Consider the following 25,000-nt stretch of genomic DNA (forward strand, 5'->3'; position numbering starts at 1 on the left):
GGTTAGGGTGCATTGGCCGTGCTAGATTCTCCCTCAGTGTAACCCGAACAGGCGCCGGAGTGTGGCGACTAGGGGATTTTCACAGTAACTTCATTGCAGTGTTAATGCAAGCCGGCTTGTGACACGAATAAATAAACTTTCGGAGGAATTTCTTCAGCCAGAGGGGGTGGTGAATCTGTGGAACTCTTTGCCGCAGAAGGCTGTGGAGGCCGGGTCATTGAGTGTCTTTAAGACAGAGATTGATTGGTAAGGGGATCAAAGGTTACGGGGAAAAGGTGGGAGGATGGGGTTGAGAAACTTATCAGACATGATTGAATGATGGAGCAGACTCAAGGGGCCGAATGGCCTAATTCTGCACTGAGAGATTCAGTGATTCTGTTGGGGAGAGTTCCAGAACAAGAGGACATAACCTTAAAATGAGAATGAGGCTGATTAGGGATGACGTCAGGAAACTTTTCTTCGCAGGAAGGGGGGAGCGGGAATCTGGAACCTGCTCTCTCTTTCCCACCAACAGCTGCAAAGACTGGGGGGGGTCAATTGAAACTTTCAATGTTGAGATTGTTACGCAAGCACTTTAAGGAACAGGGAAGTCCAGCAGCCAGATGGGGTTAAGATATAGATTGGCCACAAGAATCAGGGGAAGGAAAATACTTTTGTCAGCAACTTGATGGTGGTGGTAAAAGCATGAGCCATCGATCAGCTGTTCAGCCTCCAGCTTTGCGACATCACGGTCCCTTGTAGCAGTTTACACGTTGCCATTGCGCTTTGGATATTTACCAATATTTACCGTGGCGGCACAGTGGGTTAGCGCTGCTGCCTCACAGCGCCAGGGACCCGGGTTCGATTCCCGGCTCGGGTCACTGTCTGTGTTGGAGTTTGCACGTCCTCCCCGTGTCTGCGTGGGTTTCCTCCGGGTGCTCCGGTTTCCTCCCACAGTCTGAAAGACGTGCTGGTTAGGGTGCATTGGCCGTGCTAAATTCTCCCTCAGTGTTACCCGAACAGGCGCCGGAGTGTGGCAACTGGGGGATTTTCACAGTAACTTCATTGCGGTGTTAATGTAAGCCTACTTGTGACTAATAATAAATAAACTTTATAAAACTTTAAAGGTTTGGACCCCACCAGATGGAACTTGCCTGTGACAGGCGAGGTCTCACTTGCCTGTGACAAGAACAACCCAGATCTGACCCCCTCCCTCACGCTGACATCAGCTAATGTAGGATTCTCAAATCATAGAATGATACAGAACAGAAAGAAGCCATTCGGCCCATTGTAAGAATGCTACCCCTTTAGAAAAATGTAATCTATTTGTCCCACTGTCCCCTTGCTCCTTCCTCCTCACCCTCCAAACTTTAGTTTGTTCAACCTCGTATTAGAACGGGAGGGAGGGGAGCATTGTTTTGTGTGAGGGGGAGCAGGGGGGGGGGACTGTATCATTTATGGAGCAGCCATGGGGAATACACCACCACCTGGATCTGTGATATTCACATGTGCACCACATGCTCAATAAAACATTTCAATTTATAAAGGTATATTTCAGTTAATCACTGCGTCCTATTGGGTGAAAGAAAATCCAATGACCACTCTTTCGAAGGAGAGGAGGGGAGATCTCCCTCGATCGCAAATCGAGTGACATAAGTGCGAGGTGATTCATTTTGGGAGGACAAATTTGAATGAGGATTACAGGGTCAGCGGTAGAGTTCTGAGGAATGTGGAGGAACAGAGAGATCCTGGGGTTCGTATCCACAGATCTCTGAAGGTTGCCACTCAAGTGGATAGAGCCGTGAAGAAGGCCTATAGTGTGTTAGTGTTTATTAACATGGGGTTTGAGTTTAAGAGCCGTGGGGTCATGCTGCAACTGTACAGGACCTTGGTGAGACCACATTTGGAATATTGTGTGCAGTTCTGGTCACCTCACTATAAGAAGGATGTGGAAGCATTGGAGAGAGTGCAGAGGAGATTTACCAGGATGCTGCCTGGTTTGGAGGGTAGGTCTTATGAGGAAAGATTGAGGGAGCTAGGGCTTTTCTCTTTAGAGCAGAGGAGGATGAGAGACGACTTAATAGAGGTTTATAAGATGATGAGGGGGATAGATAGAGTGGACGTTCAGAGACTGTTTCCTCGGGTGGATGTAGCTGTTACTAGGGGACATAACTATAAGGTTCATGGTGGGAGATAGAGGAGGGATGTCCGAGGTAGGTTCTTTACTCAGAGAGTGGTTGGGGTGTGGAATGGACTGCCTGCAGTGATAGTGGAGTCGGACACTTTAGGAACTTTCAAGCGGTTATTGGATAGGCACATGGAGCACAATAGAATGATAGGGAGTGGGATAGCTTGATCTTGGTTTCGGATAAAGCTCAGCACAACATCAAGGGCCGAAGGGCCTGTACTGTGCTGTACTGTTCTATGTTTCTATATGTCATTTATGGGAGCTTGCTGTGTAATACTTGGCTGCACCTTTTTTTCCCGCTGTGACTATGGGTGGGATTTTCCGGCCTTGCCCGTCCCGAAACCGTAAAATCCCGCCCGAGGTCAACGGCCCTTTCCCACTGTCCGTCCCTCGCCCGCTCCGATTCCCGTGGCGGGCGGGATGGACAAACAGCACGGAAGCACTTCATTGGTCAGGGCATTGGGTACAGGAGTTGGGATATTATGTTACAACTTCACAAGATATTTGTTCTCACTGGAATGACGGAGGTTGAGGGGCGACCTGATAGAAGTCTCCAAGATTATGAGGGGCATGGACAGAGTGGATAGTCAGAAGCTTTTTCCCAGGGTGGAAGAGTCAATTACTAGGGGGCATAGGTTTAAGGTGCGAGGGGCAAGGTTTAATGGAGGTGTACGAGGCAAGTTTTTTACACAAAGAGTGGTGGGTGCCTGGAACTCACTGCCGGGGGAGGTAGTGGAAGCGGAGACGATAGTGAGTTTTAAGGGGCGTCTTGACAAATACATGAATAGGATGGAATAGAGGGATATGGTCCCCGGATGGGTAGGGGGTTTTAGTTCAGTCGGGCAGCATGGTCGGTGCAGGCTTGGAGGGCCGAAGGGCCTGTTCCTGTGCTGTAATTTTCTTTGTTCTTTATTCTTCTTTGTTTAAAAGTTTCTTTATTATTGTCACAAGTAGGCTTACATTAACACCGCATTGAAGTCACTGTGAAAATCCCCTAGTCGCCACACTCCGGCGCCTGTTCGGGTACACTGAGGAAGAATTTAACACGGCCAATGCACCCTAACCAGCACGTCTTTCAGATTGTGGGAGGAAACCGGAGCACCGGAGGAAACCCACGCAGACACGGGGAGAACGTGCAAACTCCACACAGACAGTGACGCAAGGCCGGGAATCGAACCCAGGTCCCTGGCACTATGAGGCAGCAGTGCTAACCACTGTGCCACCATGCTGCCCCAAAACTCAGAAATTTCCCCAACCGCGACAGCTTATTGACACAAATAACCTTTCCAATTACCTGACGTCCAGCTCCTTTATAGAGTTTCTCCAGAGTCCTCCCCACAGCCGCATTGGAATCATTTATTGAGTGATTTCCAGCTTCCCAGCCATTTGTTGAGGGGTCCATGTACATGTATGTGTAACCAGATCCACTCACGTGTTTAGGTAACTTGTAAATGATGAACCTGCAAGTTGAGGAAACAAGGGTTAGCGGGGAAGGGCGTGTGTATGAAAAGAGAACTCGGCATGGGTTTCCTCCGGGTGCTCCGGTTTCCTCCCACAGTCCAAAGATGTGTGGGTTAGGTGGATTAGCCGTGCTAAATTACCCTTAGTGTCCAATGATGTGCGGGTTAGGTGGATTGGCCATGCTAAATTGCCCCTTAGTGTCAGGGGGACTAGCTAGGGTAAATACATGGGGTTATGGGGATAGGGCCTGAGCGGGATTATGGTCGGTGCAGACTTGATGGGCCAAAGGGCCTCCTTCTGCACTGTAGGGATTCTATGATCATCTGGGTCAAAGCAGGCTGCTTCATCCGCCACCTTAAACATTCACTGCCATCTACAAGAAGCATTGCAGCAACTGGTCAAGGCTCCTTCAACAGCACCTTCCAAACACATGACCACTGGAAGGACAAGGGCAGCAGATACCTAGGAACAGCAACACCTGCAAGGCACATGCCAGCCTGACTAGGAGAGATATCGCTGTCCCTTCACTGTCTCTGGATCCAATCCCTGGAACTCCCTCCCTAACAGCAGTGTGTGTGGACCTACACCACATGGACTGCAATGGCTCAAGAAGGCTTCCCACCTTCTCAAGGATAGTTACGGGTGGACAATAAATCTGGTCTAGCCAGTGACGCCCAAGCCCCATAAATGAACTTGAAAGAAAAATCATTACTCTCATTCTGAGGGGAGAGGCTTCCTCAGTGGAGCTCACTCCCAGAATGGAAAATTACAACCGATGTTATACTCTGCGTGAGAGAAAATCTCTGCCCACAAGTGAGGACCAGAAAGACACTGCATCAGGCCTGAAGAGTAACTTCCCTGAGTCTGGAGCTGTGACAAAGAGAAAGAGTTCCACTCGAAATCAGTCTGGTTTTCAGCCAATTACCATGTTGCCCTTATTTTTAAGACAGTGTTTCTTCTGAAACTACATTTCTAATCTTGTGATAGTCCGAGTGTTGACTAGTAATTGCCGAGTGTCATTTAAAGTTGAGACATCTTGTCCAGGAGCCTAGTCACTCCCTCCCATCAAGATTAATAACTCTCAGAATACTACAGTGCCGAAGAGGCCCTTCAGCCCATCGAGTCTGCACCTGACGCATGAAATGCCCTGTCCTGTGTGGTAAACCACTGTTAAGCTTATTGCCTGTGTGTGTGTGACATGCCTGGGCATGCCCCTGCCGGCCCTGCCCGAGACTCCTCCCCCCCCCTGGTCCAGGTATAAAGGTGACTGCTCCCCACCCCCCTGCCTCAGTCTCTGGACCAGTTCATCAGCATGGGTGCGCTCCAAGTCTTTTGCGAATAAAAGCCTATTTGTTCTTGCATACAAACTAGTCTTTGCTCGATTGCATCATCCTGCCCACCTAATCCCACTTGCTAGCACTTGTCCCATAGCCCTGAATGTTACAATGTGCCAAGTATTCATCCAGGTACTTTTTAAAGGATGTGAGGCATCCCGCCTCCACCACCCTCCCAGGCAGCGCATTCCAGACCCTCACCACCCTCTGGGGAAAAAACGTTTTTCCTCAAATCCCCTCTAAACCTCCCACCCCTCGCTTTTAACTTGTGTCCCCTCACAACTGCTCCTTCAACTAAGGGGAACAGCTGCTCCTTATCCACTCTGTCCGTGTCCCTCATAATCTTGTACACCTCGATCAGGTCGCTCCTCAGTCTTCTCTGCTCCAATGAAAACAACCCAAGCCTATCCAACCTCTCTTCATAACTTAAATGCTCCGTCCCAGGCAGCATCCTGGTGAATCTCCTCTGCACCCACTCCAGTGCAATCACATCCTTCCTATAATGTGGTGACCAGAACTGCACACAGTGCTCCAGCTGTGGCCTCACCAAAGTTCTAAACAACTCCAACATGGCCTCTCTGCTTTTGTAATCTATGCCTCGATTGATAAAGGCGAGTGTGCCTTTTTTACTACCCTATTAACCTACAAGCGGAGAAGGGTACAAGCTGACTATTCCCACGGCATTTGAAGAATCTGTACAAGAATCAGGCGATAATAATGTGTTTATAATTATAAAATTTACAAACTTTTGTGTTTCGATTTACATCTCCAGGCTTCCTGACATATCTATAAATGACTTACTTATTCTTTAATTATCCCACTTAACCAATCTGGCTGGTTTCCAATAATGCTGGGTGAGTTTTTATTATGATGACTTTATTAAGATTTTAGTATAAAATGCTTATGAACGTGTTAATTCAAACCCCAAAATGATAGTCACACTAAAACCCGTGATTCTCAAACTTCTGCTTTTTTTTAAAGTTTCGCTGGTTTGTTTCGATGTCACTTTCTCATTCTAAGAACCTTATTTTCTGAAACCCAGTGAATTTCTTTTAAAAAGAAAGCCTCAGTTGACAGCTCACCATGTAGCGGTAACTTAAAGTTTAGTTATCAGTGTCACAAGTGGGCTTACATTAACACTGCAATGAAGTTACTGTGAAAATCCCCCAGTCGCCACACTCCAGCGCCTGTTCGGGTACACTGAGGGAGAATTTAGCACGGCCAATGCATCCTAACTAGCACATCTTTTGGACTGTGGGAGGAAACCGGAGCACCCGGAGGAAACCCACGCAGACACAGGGAGAACGTGCAGACTCCACACAGACAGTGACCCAAGCCGGGATTTGAACCCGGGTCCCTGGCGCTGTGAGGCAGCAGTGCTAACCACGGTGATGCCCCATTCCTGGTGGGTTGGGGGAGGTGGGAGGGGGAGGGGGGGGCATTGCGGAGCAAATTTAGGGGCGTATACTCGTTGCTGGATGATAAACAGATCATGATCCAGCTGGTTCACCCTCTACCATCTTAGTATCCACATGAATGGCTCACTGATCACGACCTTCAGTCCTTTTGTCAGTTGTGGCTGTGGGCAGCACTCTGTCATCTGAGAGAACTGCGCTATCGTTAGAACAAACGTGTTTTTAAAATTACGGCGGCACAGTGGTTAGGACTGCTGCCTCACAGTCCCCGGAACCCGGGTCCCTGGCGCTGTGAGGCAGCAGTGCCAACCATCGTGCCACCGTGCCACCCACTTATAATGAAGAAGCATGGAACAAGTGAGGAGTCTCTTGCTACCTCCATCTTACCATCCTGAAGAGCCTAAAGTCTTATGGAAGAGATCATAACAGCAGACAGTAGACCTTTTCACTCACCACGGCTCATAAGTTTCTTGCATTTATTCTGATTATGTGTTCTATTTGAATTTTTACCTCTTATTAAAGCACTTTAAACCTTTACACTAAACCACTTGGGAATTCTCAACTCTTCTGAGTAATGCGTTGCCCCTGGACATCTTACAATGTCCTATCCTGTTCCTAGCTGATTGGAAAGATCACTTTTAACACTTTCCTGCTGTTTATCGCTTAGTCATAGAATCCCTACAGTGCAGAAGGAGGCCATTCGGCCCATCGAGTCTGCACCGACTACAATTCCACCCAGGCCCTATCCCCATAACCCCACATATTCACCCTGCTAATCCCCTGATACCAAGGGTCAATTTAGCATGGCCAATCCACCTAACCCGCACATCTTTGGAGTGTGGGAGGAAACCGGAGTACCCGGAGGAAACCCACGCAGACACGGGGAGAATGTGCAAACTCCACACAGACAGTGACCCAAGCCGGGAATCGAACCCAGATCCTGGTGCTGTGGGGCAGCAGTGCTAACCACTGTGCCACCGTGCCGCCCTCTTTACTTGAACAAGTTACAGATGTGAATGGCAAATGCCTCAACTTACCAATCGACAGGCTGTCCATCATTATTGTAACAGGAGATGTCAGCTGTTGCGGAAGACACCAAACAGGCAGCAATCAGAGAAGCAACCGGGTACCAATAACCGGAGTTAAACATCTGAAAAGCAATGAGAATGCACGGGAGTACTTTCAACACACGAACAACAACAGTTCAAGAAGATGGCAGCTCACAGCTACGTTCTCAAGGTCAACTGGGAATGGGCAATAAATGCTAGTGGAGTTTAGAAGGATGAGGGGGGATTTTATTGAAACTTACAAGATACTGCGAGGCCTGGATAGAGTGGACGTGGAGAGGATGTTTCCACTTGTAGGAAAAACTAGAACCAGAGGGCACAACCTCAGGCTAAAGGGACGATCCTTTAAAACAGAGATGAGGAGGAATTTCTTCAGCCAGAGAGTGGTGAATCTGTGGAACTCTTTGTCGCAGAAGGCTGTGGAGGCCAGGTCATTGAGTGTCTTTAAGACAGAGATAGATAGGTTCTTGATTAATAAGGGGATCACGGGTTATAGGGAAAGGGCAGGAGAATGGGGATGAGAAAAATATCAGCCATGATTGAATGGCGGAGCAGACTCGATGGGCCGAGTGGCCTAATTCTGCTCCTATGTCTTATGGTCTATGGTCCAGCCTTGCCGTTGATTCCCAGAGCCCAGGAACAGAGTCTTAAAAAAATTGGGCTGTGACATAAACTTACAAGGGTCAGTTTTTCAATTATACCGGTGAACACACTCTTCCTGTCTCTACGACCACAAAGTGTCAAAATCAACCTTCATTACATTAACTTCTGCAATTTACATTAAAATCATCATCTTATCACATTGCTACCTCCATGTTCCCGCTCCTTCACAGCCAACCAGGGGAGACATGATTCAAATCACTCAGACTTTATACTCTCCCAATCTTTATTGGTCAGCTGTTTAATGTCCCCTCCATCCCTGCTCATGGGCTGAAGCTATGGGGAATGTGGGGCCATTTGATCATCTGGATTCAAAACAACCTGGAAATAAGAGGCTGTTATTGGTAAACCTGAACATGAAGACAGATTCTAACGGATTCAGTATTGTCCTTTAGGCAGTGGAGTCTGCAGCCCTTGTCCAGTCTGAACCTCCACATGACTCCAGTCCCACACCAATGTGACTGGCTATTAACTGCCCCCTGCACTGGCCCAGTAAAAAGTTTAAAGTTTATTTATTAGTGTCACAAGTAAGGCTTACATTAACACGGCAATGAAGTTACTGTGGCAATTTCCCTAGTCGCCACACTCCGGTGCCTGTTCGGGTTACACTGAGGGAGAATTTAGCATGGCCAATGCACCCTAACCAGCACGTCTTTCAGACAGTGGGAGGAAACCGGAGCACCCTGGGGGAAACCCACGCAGACACGGGGAGAACGTGCAGACTCCGCACAGACAGTGACCCAAGGCCGGGATTTGAATCCAGGTCCCTGGCGCTGTGAGGCAGCAGTGCTGATCACTGTGCCACCGTGCCGCCCTACGCAGTTGGATCAGACTGTTACGAACCCACCGTCACCTGAGAGAGACCAGGGATGGTCAATAAAGACCAACCTTACCAGCCGTGCCCCTTGATGAATAAAGGAATATATTTTTCAGTTTATCAGAGCCATTTGGGGCCATCAGGGGCAGCACGGCAACACAGTGGTTAGCACTGCTGCTTCATAGCACCAGGGACCCGGGTTCGAATCCCGGCTCGGGTCACTGTCTGTGCGGAGTTTGCACATTCTCCCCGTGTCTGCGTGGGTTTCCTCCGGTTTCCTCCCACAGTCTGAAAGACGTGCTGGTTAGGGTGCATTGAATCGAACAGGCACCGGAGTGTGGCGACTAGGAGGTTTTCACAGTAACTTCATTGCAGTGTTAATGTAAGCCTTAGTTGTGACACTAATAAATAATCTTTTAACCTTACTTAATTTTCAAAGGGCGGCATTGAGAGCTGGAGCACTTTGTACCACAAATATGAAAGGAATTGTTAATTTTAGATTAATTGTAAGCAGGTTTTGAACATTGATTGGAGATTCACCTGTATCCCAACAAATAGACTTTAAAATAAAGTTTATTTATTAGTCACAAGTTGGCTTACATTAACACTGCAATGAAGTTACTGTGAAAATCCCCAAGTCGCCACATTCTGGCGCCTGTTCGGGTTACACTGAGGGAGAATTTAGCACGGCCAACACACCCTAACCAGCATGTCTTTCAGACTGTGGGAGGAAACCGGAGCACACGGAGGAAACCCACGCAGACACGGGGAGAATGTGCAAACTCTGCACATACACTGACCCGAGCTGGGATTTGAACCTGGGTCCATGGCGCTGTGAGGCAGCAGTGCTAACCACTGTGCCACCATGCCATCTTTGACTTTTGACTTAAACTATCGTTGGGTAAAGAGATGTAACTCTGTAAAAAAATGCTGATAAAAATAAGTATGTAAAGATTGGGTTCAGTTATATGCTTCTCCAACTGGCTTTCTGGGTGATAACAAGAATAGACTTACAACAAACACATTTTAATTTAATTTGATTTGATTTATCATTGTCACGTGTATTAGCATACAGTGAAAAGTATTGTTTCTTGTGTGTTATACAGACAAAAGCATACCGTTCATAGAGGAGGAAAGGAGAGGGTGCAGAATGTAGTGTTACAGTCATAGCTAGGGTGCAGAGAAAGATCAACTTAGTGCAAGGTAGGTCCATTCAAAACTCTGACAGCAGCAGGGAAGAAGCTGTTCTTGAGTCAGTTGGTCCGTGACCTCAGACTTTTGTATCTTTTTCCCAATGGGGTGCGTGGGGTCCTTAATTATGCTGGCTGCTTTGCTGAGGCAGCGGGAAGTGTAGACAGAGTCAATGGATGGGAGGCTGGTTTGAGTGATGGATTGGGCTACATTCACGACCTTTTGTAATTTTTTGCGGTCTTGGGCAGAGCAGGAGCCCATACCAAGCTGTGATACAACCAGAAAGAATGCTTTCCATGGTGCATCTGTAAAGGTTGGTGGGAGTCATAGCTGACATGCCAGATTTCCTTAGTGAGAAAGTAGAGGCGTTGGTGGGGCTTTCTTAACACTGCAATGAAGTTACTGTGAAAATCCTCTAGTCGCCACACTCTGGCCCCTGTTCGGGTACACTGAGGGAGAATTTAGCACGGCCAATGCACCCAAACCAGCACGTCTTTCAGACTATGGGAGGAAACCGGAGCACCCGGAGGAAACCCATGCAGACACGGGGAGAACGTGCAGACTCTGCACAGACAGTGACCCAAGCTGGGAATCGAACCCGGGTCCCTGGCGCTGTGAGGCAGCAGTGCTAACCACCGTGCCACCCAATTGATTAAAACTTTAATCAATGTCCCAGAGTCATAGAATCGTACAGCACAGAAAAGGCCCTTCAGCCCATCGAGTCCGTACTGACAATAACTACCTCCAAAGTCGCTCGAATCCCATTTTCCGATACTTGTCCCGTATCCTTGAATGTTCTGATGTTTCAGGTGCTTATCCGAATACTTTATTTAAAGTTTGTAAGTGTGCAAGGTCATTTCCAAATCAGAAATGGAGAGAGGGGGGAAAGGAACGGGAGGCTGAATAATTGGAGGCCACGAACAATGAGACTGTCTCTACAACGAGAAAATCGAAGCTGTCCTCAGCTGAATCTTAAAATAAAACGGAGATGAAAGCACAGAGAGAGATGCAGATTCTCTGTTGCAGCTGGGTTAACACAGGCTCTGACTCTCCTCAATCCTCCCCCACTCCTTCCCCAGTTACATTCAGCTACTCACGGCTTGTGGTGTCTGTGTTTGCTGCAGTGTGAACGCTGCCCCTGCTCCAACTCGCTGCCTCTGCAGTCGCACCTTATATCAGGCGTCTTGCCAGTCCTAACCCTCTCCCCTCACAGACACTGTGTTCAAACCCTGAGTCACAGCATTGCTCCCAAAGCTGTCGTTTGGAACAGTCCACCTTAAAGTTTGATGGAGGGGTGCAGTGTGCGCTTTCTGAAACTCAGCAGCTTTCACTGGGTTCAACAGAACAAGTTTCCTTCCCAATTGAGGGATTTCCCCAGCTTCACCCTGCTCTTACTCCGCCCTTAACTATATCCCCTCCTCGACAAAACATAGAACATAGAAACCCTACAGTGCAGAAGGAGGCCATTCGGCCCATCGAGTCTGCACCGACCACAATCCCACCCAGGCCCTACCCCCACATATTTTACCCGCTAATCCCTCTAACCTACGCATCCCAGGACTCTAAGGGACAATTTTTAACCTGGCCAATCAACCTAACCCACACATCTTTGGACTGTGGGAGGAAACCAGAGCACCCGGAGGAAACCCATGCAGACACGAGGAGAATGTGCAAACTCCACACAGACAGTGACCTGAGCCGGGAATCGAACCTGGGACCCTGGAGCTGTGAAGCAGCAGTGCTAACCACTGTGCTACCGTGCCGCCCAAACCTTTCAGAATAGCAGCTGTTACTTGCAGAGGAGAGAAAGTTGCGAGAAGTCTGTGTGTGTGTGTGATTGTGTGCGTAATTGTGTTTGAGTGTGTGTGTGTATGATTGTGTGAGAGTGTTTGTGACTGTGTGAGAGTGTGTGTGTGAGAGTGTGTGTATGACTGTGAGTGATTGTGTGTGTGTGGGTGATTGTGAGTGTGTGAGTGAGTGCGTATGAGTGAGAGTGTGTGTGTGTTGTTATTGTATTTATTAGTGTCACAGGTAGGCTTACATTAACACTGCAATGAAGTTACTGTGAAAATCCCCTAGTTGTCACACTCCGGCAGCTGTTCGGGTACACTGAGGGAGAATTTAGTACGGCCAATGCACCCTAACCAGCACATTTTTCGGACTGTGGGAGGAAATTGGAGCACCCGGAGGAAACCCACGCAGACACGGGGAGAACGTGCAGATTCCACACAGTCGGTGACCCGAGCCATGCACACACACACACATAGACACACACACACAGTGGCACAGTGGTTAGCACTGCTGCCTCACAGCGCCAGGGACCTGGGTTCGATTCCCGGCTTGGGTCACTGTCTGTGTGGAGTTTGCACATTCTCTCCGTGTCTGCGTGGGTTTCCTCCGGGTGCTCCGGTTTCCTCCCACAGTCCAAAGCTGCGCGGGTTAGTTGGATTGGCCATGCTAAACTGCCCCTTAGTGTCAGGTGGACTAGGAGGCTAAATATGTGGGGTGGAACTGTTGTCCGTACAGGCTCAATGGGCCATATGGCCTCCTTCTGTACTGTAGATTCTATGATTCTGTGATAATACAGATCCAGTCGATCCAATCTTTCCTCTGACAGTCTCAGCTGGGGAGAAAGGGAGACAGCCACTGCCTCCCTCGCCTTTTTAATGTAGACACAGCGTCGACACCAATTCAGTATCACTAACTCAGTCTAACCTTCCCTCCAAGCACATCAGCACAGTACACACAGCCCTCCAACCGCTGTACACCAGCCCTCCAACCACTGTACACCAGCCCTCCAACCACTGTACACCCAGCCCTCCAACCACTGTACACCCAGCCCTCCAACCACTGTACACCAGCCCTCCAACCACTGTACACCCAGCCCTCCAACCACTGTACACCCAGCCCTCCAACCACTGTACACCCAGCCCTCCAAGCACTGTACACCTTGCCCTCCAACCGCTGTACACCCAGCCCTCCAAGTGCTGTACACCCAGCCCTCCAAGCACTGTACACCCAGCCCTCCAAGCGCTGTACACCCAGCTCTCCAACCGCTGTACACCCAGCCCTCCAAGCGCTGTACACCCAGCTCTCCAACCGCTGTACACCCAGCCCTCCAAGTGCTGTACACCCAGCCCTCCAAGCACTGTACACCCAGCCCTCCAAGCGCTGTACACCCAGCTCTCCAACCGCTGTACACCCAGCCCTCCAAGCGCTGTACACCCAGCCCTCCAAGCACTGTACACCCAGCTCTCCAACCACTGTACATCCTGCCCTCCAAGCACTGTACACACAGCCCTCCAAGCACTGTACACACAGCCCTCCAAGCACTGTACACCTTGCCCTCCAAGCACTGTACACCAGCCCTCCAAGCACTGTACACCCAGCTCTCCAACCACTGTACACCCAGCTCTCCAACCACTGTACACCCAGCCCTCCAACCGCTGTACACCCAGCCCTCCAAGCACTGTACACCCAGCCCTCCAAGCACTGTACACCAGCCCTCCAAGCACTGTACACCCAGCTCTCCAACCGCTGTACACCCAGCCCTCCAACCGCTGTACACCCAGCCCTCCAACCGCTGTACACCAGCCCTCCAACCACTGTACACCCAGCTCTCCAACCGCTGTACACCCAGCTCTCCAACCACTGTACACCCAACCCTCCAACTGCTGTACACACAGCCCTCCAACCACTGTACACCCAGCTCTCCAACCACTGTACACCCAGCTCTCCAACCACTGTACACACAGCCCTCCAAGCACTGTACACCCAGCCCTCCAAGCACTGTACACCAGCCCTCCAAGCGCTGTACACCCAACCCTCCAAGCACTGTACACCAGCCCTCCAAGCGCTGTACACCCAACCCTCCAAGCACTGTACACCCAGCTCTCCAAGCCCTGTACACCCAGCTCTCCAAGCACTGTACACCCAGCCCTCCAAGCACTGTACACCCAGCCCTCCAACCACTGTACACCCAGCCCTCCAACCACTGTACACACAGCCCTCCAACCACTGTACACCCAGCCCTCCAACCACTGTACACCCAGGAAACCCGCAATTCTGGTCAAATACAAATGACTTTCCTGGGCAAATCACAGCGAGGCTTCAGGGTGGAAAGAGATCTTGGGGTGAAGCATTTTTATTGACACTAAGTTTCGGAAGGGCGGGTCCCAAACAGAGAGAAATCGCCCTCCCCCACCTCCACAACTCCAGAAGTGAGAATCAGGGTGAAACTGGTTCCACAACTTGCACACGACACCACACAGTTCATGCAGCCTTTCAACATCCCAAAACCCATGACAGATAGACAAGGGGGATAACAAACTTTATTTCATTCACATCACAAGAGATGAGCGAAGCTTTGCAAAACTCATCAGAACACTATGTTGGAAAAATCACAGATAAGAAGCCTAAAATATCGTCCAGCACGGAAGGAGGCCATTCTGCCACCCTGTCTGTGCCGTCTCTTTGAAAGAACATCCCACATCCCTGTGTCCCTGTAAATGGCATTGTTGCGATTCGGATAAAAGATGAACAAAGGTAATGTTGGCACAGTGTGACGCACATCCAGGTTGAATTTCTGTGTGACAGACAAGGGGTGGGGTGGCGTGCAAGATGGGTTCTCCCGAGCTGGTGCTGTTACAGAGTAAAATCTCAGGTGGACATAAAGATTCCACAACACATCTGCCTCACAGCGCCAGGGCGGCACGGTGGCACAGTGGTTAGCACTGCTGCCTCACAGCGCCAGGGCCGCACGGTGGCACAGTGGTTAGCACTGCTGCCTCACAGCGCCAGGGACATGGGTTCAATTCCCGGCTCGGGTCACTGTCTGCACATTCTCCCCGTGTCTGCGTGGGTTTCCTCCGGGTGCTCTGGTTCCCTCCCACGCTCCAAAGATGTGCAGGTTAGGTGGATTAGCCATGCTAAATTGCCCCCTAGTGTCACAAGATATATAGGTTAGGGGGAATTAGCAAGTTAAATACATGGAGTTACAGGGTAAACCTGGGTATGAGTTGGTCCACATTCATCGAATCATAGAATCCCTACAGTGCAGAAGGAGGCCATTCAGCCCATCGAGCCGGCACCGACCACAATCCCACCCAGGACCCTATCCCTGTAATCCCACATATTTACTCCGCTAATTCCTCTTGCACTAAGGAGCAATTTAGCACGGCCAATCCACCTACCCTGCACATCTTTCGGACTGTGGGAGGAAACCGGAGCACCCGGAGGAAACCCACGCAGACACGGGGAGAACGTGCAGACTCCGCCCAGACGGTGACCCGAGCCCGGAATCGAACCCGGCGCCCTGGCGCTGTGAGGCAGCAGTGCTAACCCACTGTGCCGCTCACGGGCCAAATGGTCTCCTTCTGCACTGTCGGCATCCTATGATTCGATGAAGAGGAGTAGGGGAGTTCTCCCCGGAGTCCCGCCCAATATTCACCCATTAACCAATATCACTAGGAGATGATCTGTCCGTTATCACAGCGCTGTTTGTGGGAGTTTGCTGTGTAATCATTGGCTGCCACAGTTCGTACATTACAACAGTGACTCCATATCAGCTTCATTGGCTGTGAGTTTGGCAGTGTGGGGAGTGATGAGGGGCGCTATCTAAATGCAGTGAGCAGGAAGGGGTTGAAGAAAATACAAAGAGTGCTTCCACAATGCAGGTGTTGAACGGCCGCGATGCACCAGTTTTCGCAGCACCTTTATGGCTGCACCTCCATTTCACAGATGAAGAATTCTTTCCCCGTACAGGGGGCATCGTTCCACAAACCGTTCGTCCACAGGTGAACGCAGCTTTCATGCTGGCTGCTAGGCTCCCCGGGCATCCAGAATCTGAGGAACAAAACCTGGTTATTACACTGTCCACTCCTGGAGATTCCCCAATTCAGCAGAGGCAGAATAGCACACCGCTGAAAAAGCCAACCATTGCTAACAAGAGATCATTTAAGATTCTTAAGGTTTAGATTTAAGGTTAGACCTCCCCCTCCCTATCTCTGTAACGCCCTCCAGCCCCTACACCTCCTCCTTATCTCTGTAACCCCCTCCAGCCCCTACACCTCCTCCCTGTCTCTGTAACCCCCTCCAGCCCCTACACCTCCTCCCTATCTCTGTAACCCCCTCCAGCCCCTACACCTCCCTATCTCTGTAACCTCCTCCCGCCTCTACACCCCCTCCCTGTCTCTGTAACCCCCTCCAGCCTCTACACCCCCTCCCTATCTCTGTAACCTCCTCCCGCCCCTACCCCCCTCCCTGTCTCTGTAACTTCCTCCAGCCTCTACACCCACTCCCTGTCTCTGTAACCTCCTCCAGCCCCCTACACCCCCTCCCTATCTCTGTAACCTCCTCCAGCCCCTACATCCCCTCCCCATCTCTGTAACCTCCTCTAGCCCCCACACCCCTCCCTATCTCTGTAACCCCCTCCAGCCCCTACACCCCCTCCCTGTCTCTGTAACCTTCTCCCGCCCCTACACCTCCTCCCTATCTCTGTAACCTTCTCCCGCCCCTACACCCCCTCCCTGTCTCTGTAACCTCCTCCAGCCTCTACACCCCCTCCCCATCTCTGTAACCTCCTCTACCCCCCACACCCCTCCCTATCTCTGTAACCTCCTCCAGCCCCTACACCCCCTCCCTATCTCTGTAACCTCCTCCAGCCCCTACATCCCCTCCCCATCTCTGTAACCTCCTCTAGCCCCCACACCCCTCCCTATCTCTGTAACCCCCTCCAGCCCCTACACCCCCTCCCTGTCTCTGTAACCTTCTCCCGCCCCTACACCTCCTCCCTATCTCTGTAACCTTCTCCCGCCCCTACACCCCCTCCCTGTCTCTGTAACCTTCTCCCGCCCCTACACCTCCTCCCTATCTCTGTAACCTTCTCTCGCCCCTACACCCCCTCCCTGTCTCTGTAACCTCCTCCAGCCTCTACACCCCCTCCCCATCTCTGTAACCTCCTCTACCCCCCACACCCCTCCCTATCTCTGTAACCTCCTCCAGCCTCTACACCCCCTCCCTATGTCTGTAACCTCCTCCAGCTCCTACACCCCTCCCTACTTCTGTCATCTCCTCCAGCCCTCACACCCCCTCCCTATCTCTGTAACCTCCTCCAGCAACACCCCTACACCCCCTCTCTATCTCTGTAACCTCCTTCAGCCCCTACACCCCTTGCTATCTCTGTAACCTCCTCCAGCACCCCTCTATACCCCCTCCCTTTCTCTGTAACATCCTCCAGTCCCACACCCCCTTCCCACTTCCGTAATCCCCTCCAGCCCCTACAACCCTCCCTATCTCTGTAACGTCCTCCAGCCCCTACACCCCTCCCTATCTCTGTAAACTCTTCCAACCAATTCACCCCCTCCCTATCTCTGTAACCTCCTCCAGTCCCTACACCCCCTCCCTATCTCTGTAACCTCCTCCAGACGCTACCCACCCTCCCTATCTCTGTAACCTCCTCCAGCCCCTACACCCCTCCCTTTCTCTGAAACCTTCTCCAGTTCCTACACCCCCTCCCTATCTCTGCAACCTCCTCCAGCCCCTACATCCCACCCTATCTCTGTAACCTCCTCCACTTCCTACACACCCTCCCTATCTCTGTAACCTCCTCCAGATGCTACCCCCTCCCTATCTCTGTAACCCCCTCCAGCCCCTACACCCCCTCCCTATCTCTGTAACCTCATCCAGCCCCCTACACCCCCTCCCTATGTCTGTAACCTCCTCCAGCCCCCTACACCCCTCCCTATCTCTGTAACCACCTCCAGCCCCTACACCCCCTCCCTATCTCTGTAAAGTCCTCCAGCCCCTACACCCGCTCCCTATCTCTGTAACCCCCTCCAGCCCCTACACCCCCTCCCTATCTCTGTAACCTCCTCCAGCCCCCTACACCCCTCCCTATCTCTGTAACCTTCTCCAGCCCCTACACCCCCTCCCTATCTCTGTAACCTCCTCCAGCCCCTACACCCTCTCCCTATCTCTGTAACCTCCTCCAGCTCCTACACCCCCTCCCTATCTCTGTAACCTTCTCCAGCCCCTACACCCCCTCCCTATCTCTGTAACCTCCTCCAGCCCCTACACCCCCTCCCTATCTCTGTAACCTCCTCCAGCTCCTACACCCCCTCCCTATCTCTGTAACCTTCTCCAGCCCCTACACCCCCTCCCTATCTCTGTAAAGTCCTCCAGCCCCTACACCCGCTCCCTATCTCTGTAACCCCCTCCAGCCCCTACACCCCCTCCCTATCTCTGTAACCTCCTCCAGCCCCCTACACCCCCTCCCTATCTCTGTAACCTCCTCCAGCCCCTACACCCTCTCCCTATCTCTGTAACCTCCTCCAGCCCCTACACCCTCTCCCTATCTCTATAACCTCCTCCAGCTCCTACACCCCCTCCCTATCTCTGTAACCTTCTCCAGCTCCTACACCCCCTACCTATCTCTGTAACCTCTTCCAGTCCCCTACAATCTCCAATGTCTCTGCGCTCCTCCAATTCTGGCCTCTTGCTCATCACAAGTTTTCTTTGCCCCGCTGTTAGTGGCTGCACCTTCAGCAGCCTGGGTGCCAACATCTGGAATTCCCCCTCTGCCCCGCGCGGCTCCTTTAGGACGCTCTGTCAAATCTACCTCCTTGACTCAGCTTTTGGTCACCTGTCCCAATATCTTCTTATGTGGTTTGGTGTAAATTTGGTTTGAAATTCGTTCCCATGAAACACTTTGGCATGTTGTACTGTGCTGAAGGTGCTATATAAATGCAGGTTGACGTTGTTGCTGCACAGATAGTTGGGACACCAAAACAAGAGTTGATTTCCATCAGAAGTCCTTTTTGGTGATCCTCACCATTGCACTATATGTCAGACTTGAGTGTTGCTGCCAAAAGACACGTGTTGTCGAAGCTTTTTGCCTTGCACTCATCAGGTCAATTTGCAAGAATACCAAATTGTAAAGGGAACAGCAATTTACACTGCATGAGGAGAGAGTGTTGATTGGTTGGCAAGTGGACTTTGATTGGTAGAGGTGTTGACATAGAGATTGGAAGATGAAAGGCATCGACAACATATGTCTTTTGTCATTGTGTGCTACCTATTTCTTTACATATCAGACAGCTCACTGTTCTTTAAGGAAGCTTTACGGAAACATAGAAAATAAAAGCAGTAGGCCATTCGGCCCTTCGAGCCTGCTCCGTCATTCATTTTGATCATGGCTGATCATCAAATTCAATATCCTGATCTCCATTCCCCCCATATCAATGGGGTCAAAGTAGAAATGGTCGAGAGCTTCAAGTTTTTAGGTATCCAGATCACCAACAAGCTGTCCTGGTCCCCCTATGCTGACACTATAGTTAAGAAAGCCCACCAATGTCTCTACTTTTTCAGAGGACTAAGGAAATTTGGCATGTCAGCTACAACTCTCAACAACTTTACAGATGCACCATAGAAAGTATCCTTTCTGGTTGTATCACAGCTTGGTATGGCTCCTGCTCTGCCCAAGACCACAAGAAACTACAAAGAGTCGTGAATGTAGCCCAATCCATCACGCAAACCGGCCTCCCATCCATTGACTCTGTCTACACTTTCCACTGTCTTGAAAAAGCAACCAGCATAATTAAGGACCCCACGCACCCCGGACATTCTCTCTTCCACCTTCTTCGGGAAAAAGATACAAAAGTCTGAGGTCACGTACCAACTGACTCAAGAACAGCTTCTTTCCTGCTGCTATCAGACTTTTGAATGGACATACCTTGCACCAAGTTGATCTTTCTCTCCACCCTAGCTGTGACTGTAACACTACATTCTGCACCCTCTCCTTTCCTTCTCTATGAACGGTATGCTTTGTCTGTATAGCGCGCAAGAAACAATACTTTTCACTGTATACTAATACATGTGACAATAGTAAATCAAATCAAAACTATCTCTTGATCCCTTTAGCCCCAAGAGCGATATCTAATTATATCGCTCCTAACAATATCCAGCTGTGAAAGAATATTGGAAGCTTTGTTTTTACATTAAGTTGCCTATTAAGTTGTCCAAAGATGTATGGGTTAGGTTGATTGGCCATGCTGAATTGCCCCTTAGTAAGTAGTCTCACAACACCAGGTTAAAGTCCAACAGGTTTATTTGGTATCACGAGCTTTCGGAGTGCTGCTCCTTCACTCACCTGATGATGAAGGAGCAGCGCTCCGAAAGCTCGTGATACCAAATAAACCTGTTGGACTTTAACCTGGGTGTTGTGGGACTTCTTACTGTGCCCACCCCAGTCCAACGCCGGCACCTCCACATCATTGCCCCTTAGTGTCAGGAGGACTAGCTGGGGTAAATATATGGGGCTGTGGGGATGGGGCCTGGGTGGGATTGTGGTCGGTGCAGACTCGATGGGCCGAATGGCCTCCTTCTGCACTGTAGGGATTCTATGATTCCATTGTTAATGTGTTAAAATCAGGGGTACATACTGGGCTGGGAGCTACTCAGAGATAGCCAGTGTCTGGCACTCAGCCTTTGTATCATCTGGCTGAACTCACTTTGGTGATGTCTCGTAATCCGTGCCATCTATCCATTGCCATTTATTCTGGCCGCTGTGATCAGTCAGACCAACCCAGAATCTCTTGTTCTGTGTCTCCAAAGTTGCCAATTGCTGCACATGGATGGAAATAGAACATTATTAATATTTCTTCTCATTCTTTCAGCCGACGAGGGAGATTTATTGCCCATCCCTAATTGAGAGTTCAAGGTTTTAAGGTGACAAAAGACACGTGCTGTCGAAGCTTTTTGCCTTGCACTCATCAGGTCAATTTGCAAGAATATCAAATTGTAAAGGGAATAACAATTTACATTGCACGAGAAGAGAAAGTTGATTGGTTGGCAAGTGGACATTGATTAGTAGAGGTGTTGCCATGGAGATTGGAAGATGAAAAACGTCGACAACATATGTTTTTTTCTCATTGTTAAAACACACCTGGGGAAAAGGACCGATTCTGCCAGTGACTGGTTAACCTCAGCTCGAAACAATCTCCCTCCGTCCTCAACCAAGGCCTCAGTTTCCAAAATACAGCCAAGTTTCAGCTGGCTCGGAAACAGAAACAGAGAATTCCCGGGAAAACTCAGCAGGCCCTGACAACGTCTGTGGATTGGGATGGAACCAGCTCGACCTCCGGGCAGCAGAAGGTTGAGCGTACTGGAAAATTGCGCCCCCCCCCCCCCCCCCCCCCGCCCCCCGTTATCTCCTGGAAGGGTATGAGGAATCAGAGTGCCACCAGCCCCAATCTCACCTTCCGCCGTGGCCCAGCCACTCTGCAGCACCCCAACATCCCGCCCTGTGTGACTCTGCCCCTCCCCCGCCTCACTGTGTCTGGCCTCATCCCTCCCGACACCCAAAACTGCACGCCAAAACTGTACCCACAAACTGTACCCTGGAACTGTACCCCCAAACCGTACCCCCAAACCGCACCCCCAAACCGTTCTCCCAAACTGCACACCAAAACTGTACCCCCAAACCCCACCCCAGAACCGTACCCCCAAACCGTACCCCTAATAATTTTCCCAAACAGCATGCCAAAACTGTATCCCCAAACTGTACCCCCAAACTGTAGCACGGAATGTACCATGGAACAGTACCGCGGAACCATACCCCAAAACCACACCCCAGAACCGTGTCCCCAGGGTGGGGGTGGTTGGGAGCGTGAGGGGTTGGGGGGGAGTTGGAGTAAGGCATTTGACAAAGTCCCACATGGCAGGTTGGTTAAGAAGGTTAAGGCTCATGGGATACAAGGAGAAGTGGCTCGATGGGTGGAGAACTGGCTTGGCCATAGGAGACAGAGGGTAGTGGTCGAAGGGTCTTTTTCCGGCTGGAGGTCTGTGACCAGTGGTGTTCCGCAGGGCTCTGTACTGGGACCTCTGCTATTTGTGATATATATAAATGATTTGGAAGAAGGTGTAACTGGTGTAATCAGCAAGTTTGCGGATGACACAAAGATGGCTGGAATTGCGGATAGCGAAGAGCATTGTCGGGCAATACAGCAGGATATAGATAGGCTGGAAAATTGGGCGGAGAGGTGGCAGATGGAATTTAATCCGGATAAATGCGAAGTGATGCATTTTGGAAGAAATAATGTAGGGAGGAGTTATGCAATAAATGGCAGAGTCATCAGGAGTATAGAAACACAGAAGGACCTAGGTGTGCCAGTCCACAAATCCTTGAAGGTGGCAACACAGGTGGAGAAGGTGGTGAAGAAGGCATATGGTATGCTTGCCTTTATAGGACGGGGTATAGAGTATAAAAGCTGGAGTCTGATGATGCAGCTGTATAGAACGCTGGTTAGGCCGCATTTGGAGTACTGCGTCCAGTTCTGGTCGCCGCACTACCAGAAGGACGTGGAGGCATTGGAGAGAGTGCAGAGAAGGTTTACCAGGATGTTGCCTGGTATGGAGGGTCTTAGCTATGAGGAGAGATTGGGTAGACTGGGGTTGTTCTCCTTGGAAAGACGGAGAATGAGGGGAGATCTAATAGAGGTATACAAGATTATGAAGGGTATAGATAGGGTGAACAGTGGGAAGCTTTTTCCCAGGTCGGAGGTGACGATCACGAGGGGTCACGGGCTCAAGCTGAGAGGGGCGAAGTATAACTCAGACATCAGAGGGACGTTTTTTACACAGAGGGTGGTGGGGGCCTGGAATGCGCTGCCAAGTAGGGTGGTGGAGGCAGGCACGCTGACATCGTTTAAGACTTACCTGGATAGTCACATGAGCAGCCTGGGAATGGAGGGATACAAACGATTGGTCTAGTTGGACCAAGGAGCGGCACAGGCTTGGAGGGCCGAAGGGCCTGTTTCCTGTGCTGTACTGTTCTTTGTTCTTGTTCTTTGGTGTGGGGGGGTGAGTTGGAGGGTGTGGGTGGGGGGGGGGGGTAGGAGGGGATGGGGGTGTGGGGTGGGTGTGGGGGGGTTTGTTGTCGGGTGAAAGTTTCAGAAATAGACAGCGGCAGGTGAACAGAAATGTATCTCCATCCACCCGCTTGGTTCCGTAATCTGAGGAGAATCTGTTTGATCTGGAAAATTCTAGCGACCCTACTCTAGAGCATTCAAATTTAGTAGTGCTGAAGACCATCATTCAGCCCATCGTAATGTGCTATCCCTTTGCAAAGGTCCGGGTTGAATCCCAGATTTTTCTGATCATTCTGTAACTAAACCCTCTTCGGAAACGCTTGTCCTTTGGAAAGTCCCAGTGGAATCTGATTCCGTCACACTTTCAACGTGTTCCACATCTTCGCGATCCTTTGCATTCAAAAACATTTCTCCTCATTTCCCCTATGGTTCGTACAACAATTGCTTTGATCACTGGTTACTGTCCGGAGAACCTCGTTCCTCCCTAGTTACTTTATCAAACCCGCCTCAAAACTTTCAACAACTCTGTCGGACCCCCAGCTCAACGGAGAACCGTAGAATCATAGAATCTCCAGTGCAGAAGGAGGCCGTTCGGCCCATCGAGTCTGCACTGACAACAATCCCACCCAGGTCCTATCCCCGTAACCCCATATATTTACCCTCCTAGTCCCCCTGACACGAAGGAACAATTTATCATGGCCAATCCGCCTAACCCGCACATCTTTCGGACTGTGGGAGGAAACCGGAGCACCCGGAGGAAACCCACGCAGACACGGGGAGAACGTGCAAACTCCGCACAGACAGTGACCCAAGCCGGGAATCGAACCCGGGTCCCTGGCGCTGTGAGGCAGCAGTGCTAACCACTGCATCACCGTGCTGTTCTGAATGATCCTAACCTCTCCATTCTATTGAATCTCTCATCCCTTCTCCCTGTACCCTCTTGAGTGCCACATTGGCACTAGTTGAGAGGGCACCATGGTCGGCATGGAACAGTTGGGCCGAAGGGCCTGCTTCCATGCTGTATTGCTCTGTGACTCCCTATGGGACACAGGCAGATGTTATAAACCTGGTTTCACCTGTTCCTGTTCGTTGTTAATGACGAGAAGGTGTGTCTCACGGAGGGAACAGTACAAACTGCTAGCGTTCCATGTGGATTTTCTGGCTGAAAAGTAGTAACAGCTGCCATTGAAGTGTATCCAATCGTTCGGGCATTGACGGTTCCGGCACTCTGGAAAACAGTTAACATTTACCTGTAACACTGAGAGGCCAAGTCAACAAGGGAACACCAATGATACTGAACTAACACCACACAGCGGAAATGGGTTCCAGTCACTCACTCTTTCCAGGTTTCAGGGGGGTTCCACGTTGTACTGCGCCCAACATGAAAAATAAGGATTTCTCTCCAATCCTGGCCTCTTCCACATTCCCAGTTTTCACCATTCATGACATTGCTTCAGCTGCTAAAGACCTAAATTCTCCCATTCCCTCGCCAAGAGAATTCCCCCATTCCCTCTCCAAGGGAATTCTCCCATTCCCTCTCCCAGGGAATTCTCCCATTCCCTCTCCAAGAGAATTCTCCCATTCCCTCTCCAAGGGAATTCTCCCATTCCCTCTCCAAGGGAATTCCCCCATTCCCACTCCAAGGGAATTCTCCCATTCCCTCTCCAAGATAATTCCCCCATTCCCTCTCCAAGGGAATTCTCCCATTCCCTCTCCCAGGGAATTCCCCCATTCCCTCTCCAAGGGAATTCCCCCATTCCCTCTCCAAGGGAATTCCCCCATTCCCTCTCCAAGGGAATTCTCCCATTCCCTCTCCAAGGGAATTCTCCCATTCCCTCTCCCAGGGAATTCCCCCATTCCCTCTCCCAGGGAATTCCCCCATTCCCTCTCCCAGGGAATTCCCCCATTCCCTCTCCAAGGGAATTCTCCCATTCCCTCTCCCAGGGAATTCTCCCATTCCCTCTCCAAGGGAATTCCCCCATTCCCTCTCCCAGGGAATACTCCCATTCCCTCTCCAAGGGA

The 25,000-nt window shown here is 50.5% G+C and overlaps 2 protein-coding genes across 3 annotated transcripts in view; both read right to left on the reverse strand.

Moving 5' to 3' along the window:
- The window catches only part of LOC144507750 (deoxyribonuclease-2-alpha-like), a 22,012-nt gene extending 10,476 nt beyond the window's left edge, over nucleotides 1–11,536 (reverse strand). The window contains exons 1-3 of one of the 2 annotated variants that reach the window (XM_078235019.1): nucleotides 11,210–11,536; nucleotides 7,415–7,527; nucleotides 3,462–3,627 (exon numbers count right to left, since the gene is read on the reverse strand). In XM_078235019.1, coding sequence (XP_078091145.1) covers nucleotides 3,462–3,627; nucleotides 7,415–7,527 — 279 coding nt within the window. In that variant the 5' untranslated portion in view covers nucleotides 11,210–11,536. Of the gene's footprint in view, nucleotides 1–3,461; nucleotides 3,628–7,414; nucleotides 7,528–10,854 lie in introns of both variants that reach the window. The other variant, XM_078235020.1, reaches the window with a different exon arrangement.
- A 3,480-nt stretch (nucleotides 11,537–15,016) lies between these two features.
- LOC144507753 (CD209 antigen-like protein A) overlaps nucleotides 15,017–25,000 on the reverse strand; it is a 32,005-nt gene continuing 22,021 nt past the window's right edge. Inside the window, exons 6-8 of the mRNA XM_078235024.1 lie at nucleotides 24,055–24,206; nucleotides 20,621–20,733; nucleotides 15,017–15,956 (exon numbers count right to left, since the gene is read on the reverse strand). Of these exons, the coding sequence (XP_078091150.1) occupies nucleotides 15,827–15,956; nucleotides 20,621–20,733; nucleotides 24,055–24,206 (395 nt within the window). The 3' untranslated portion in view covers nucleotides 15,017–15,826. The remainder of the gene's footprint in view (nucleotides 15,957–20,620; nucleotides 20,734–24,054; nucleotides 24,207–25,000) is intronic.

Source organism: Mustelus asterias, chromosome 19, assembly GCF_964213995.1.
Source record: "Mustelus asterias chromosome 19, sMusAst1.hap1.1, whole genome shotgun sequence".
In the NCBI taxonomy this organism is placed as follows: domain Eukaryota; kingdom Metazoa; phylum Chordata; class Chondrichthyes; order Carcharhiniformes; family Triakidae; genus Mustelus; species Mustelus asterias.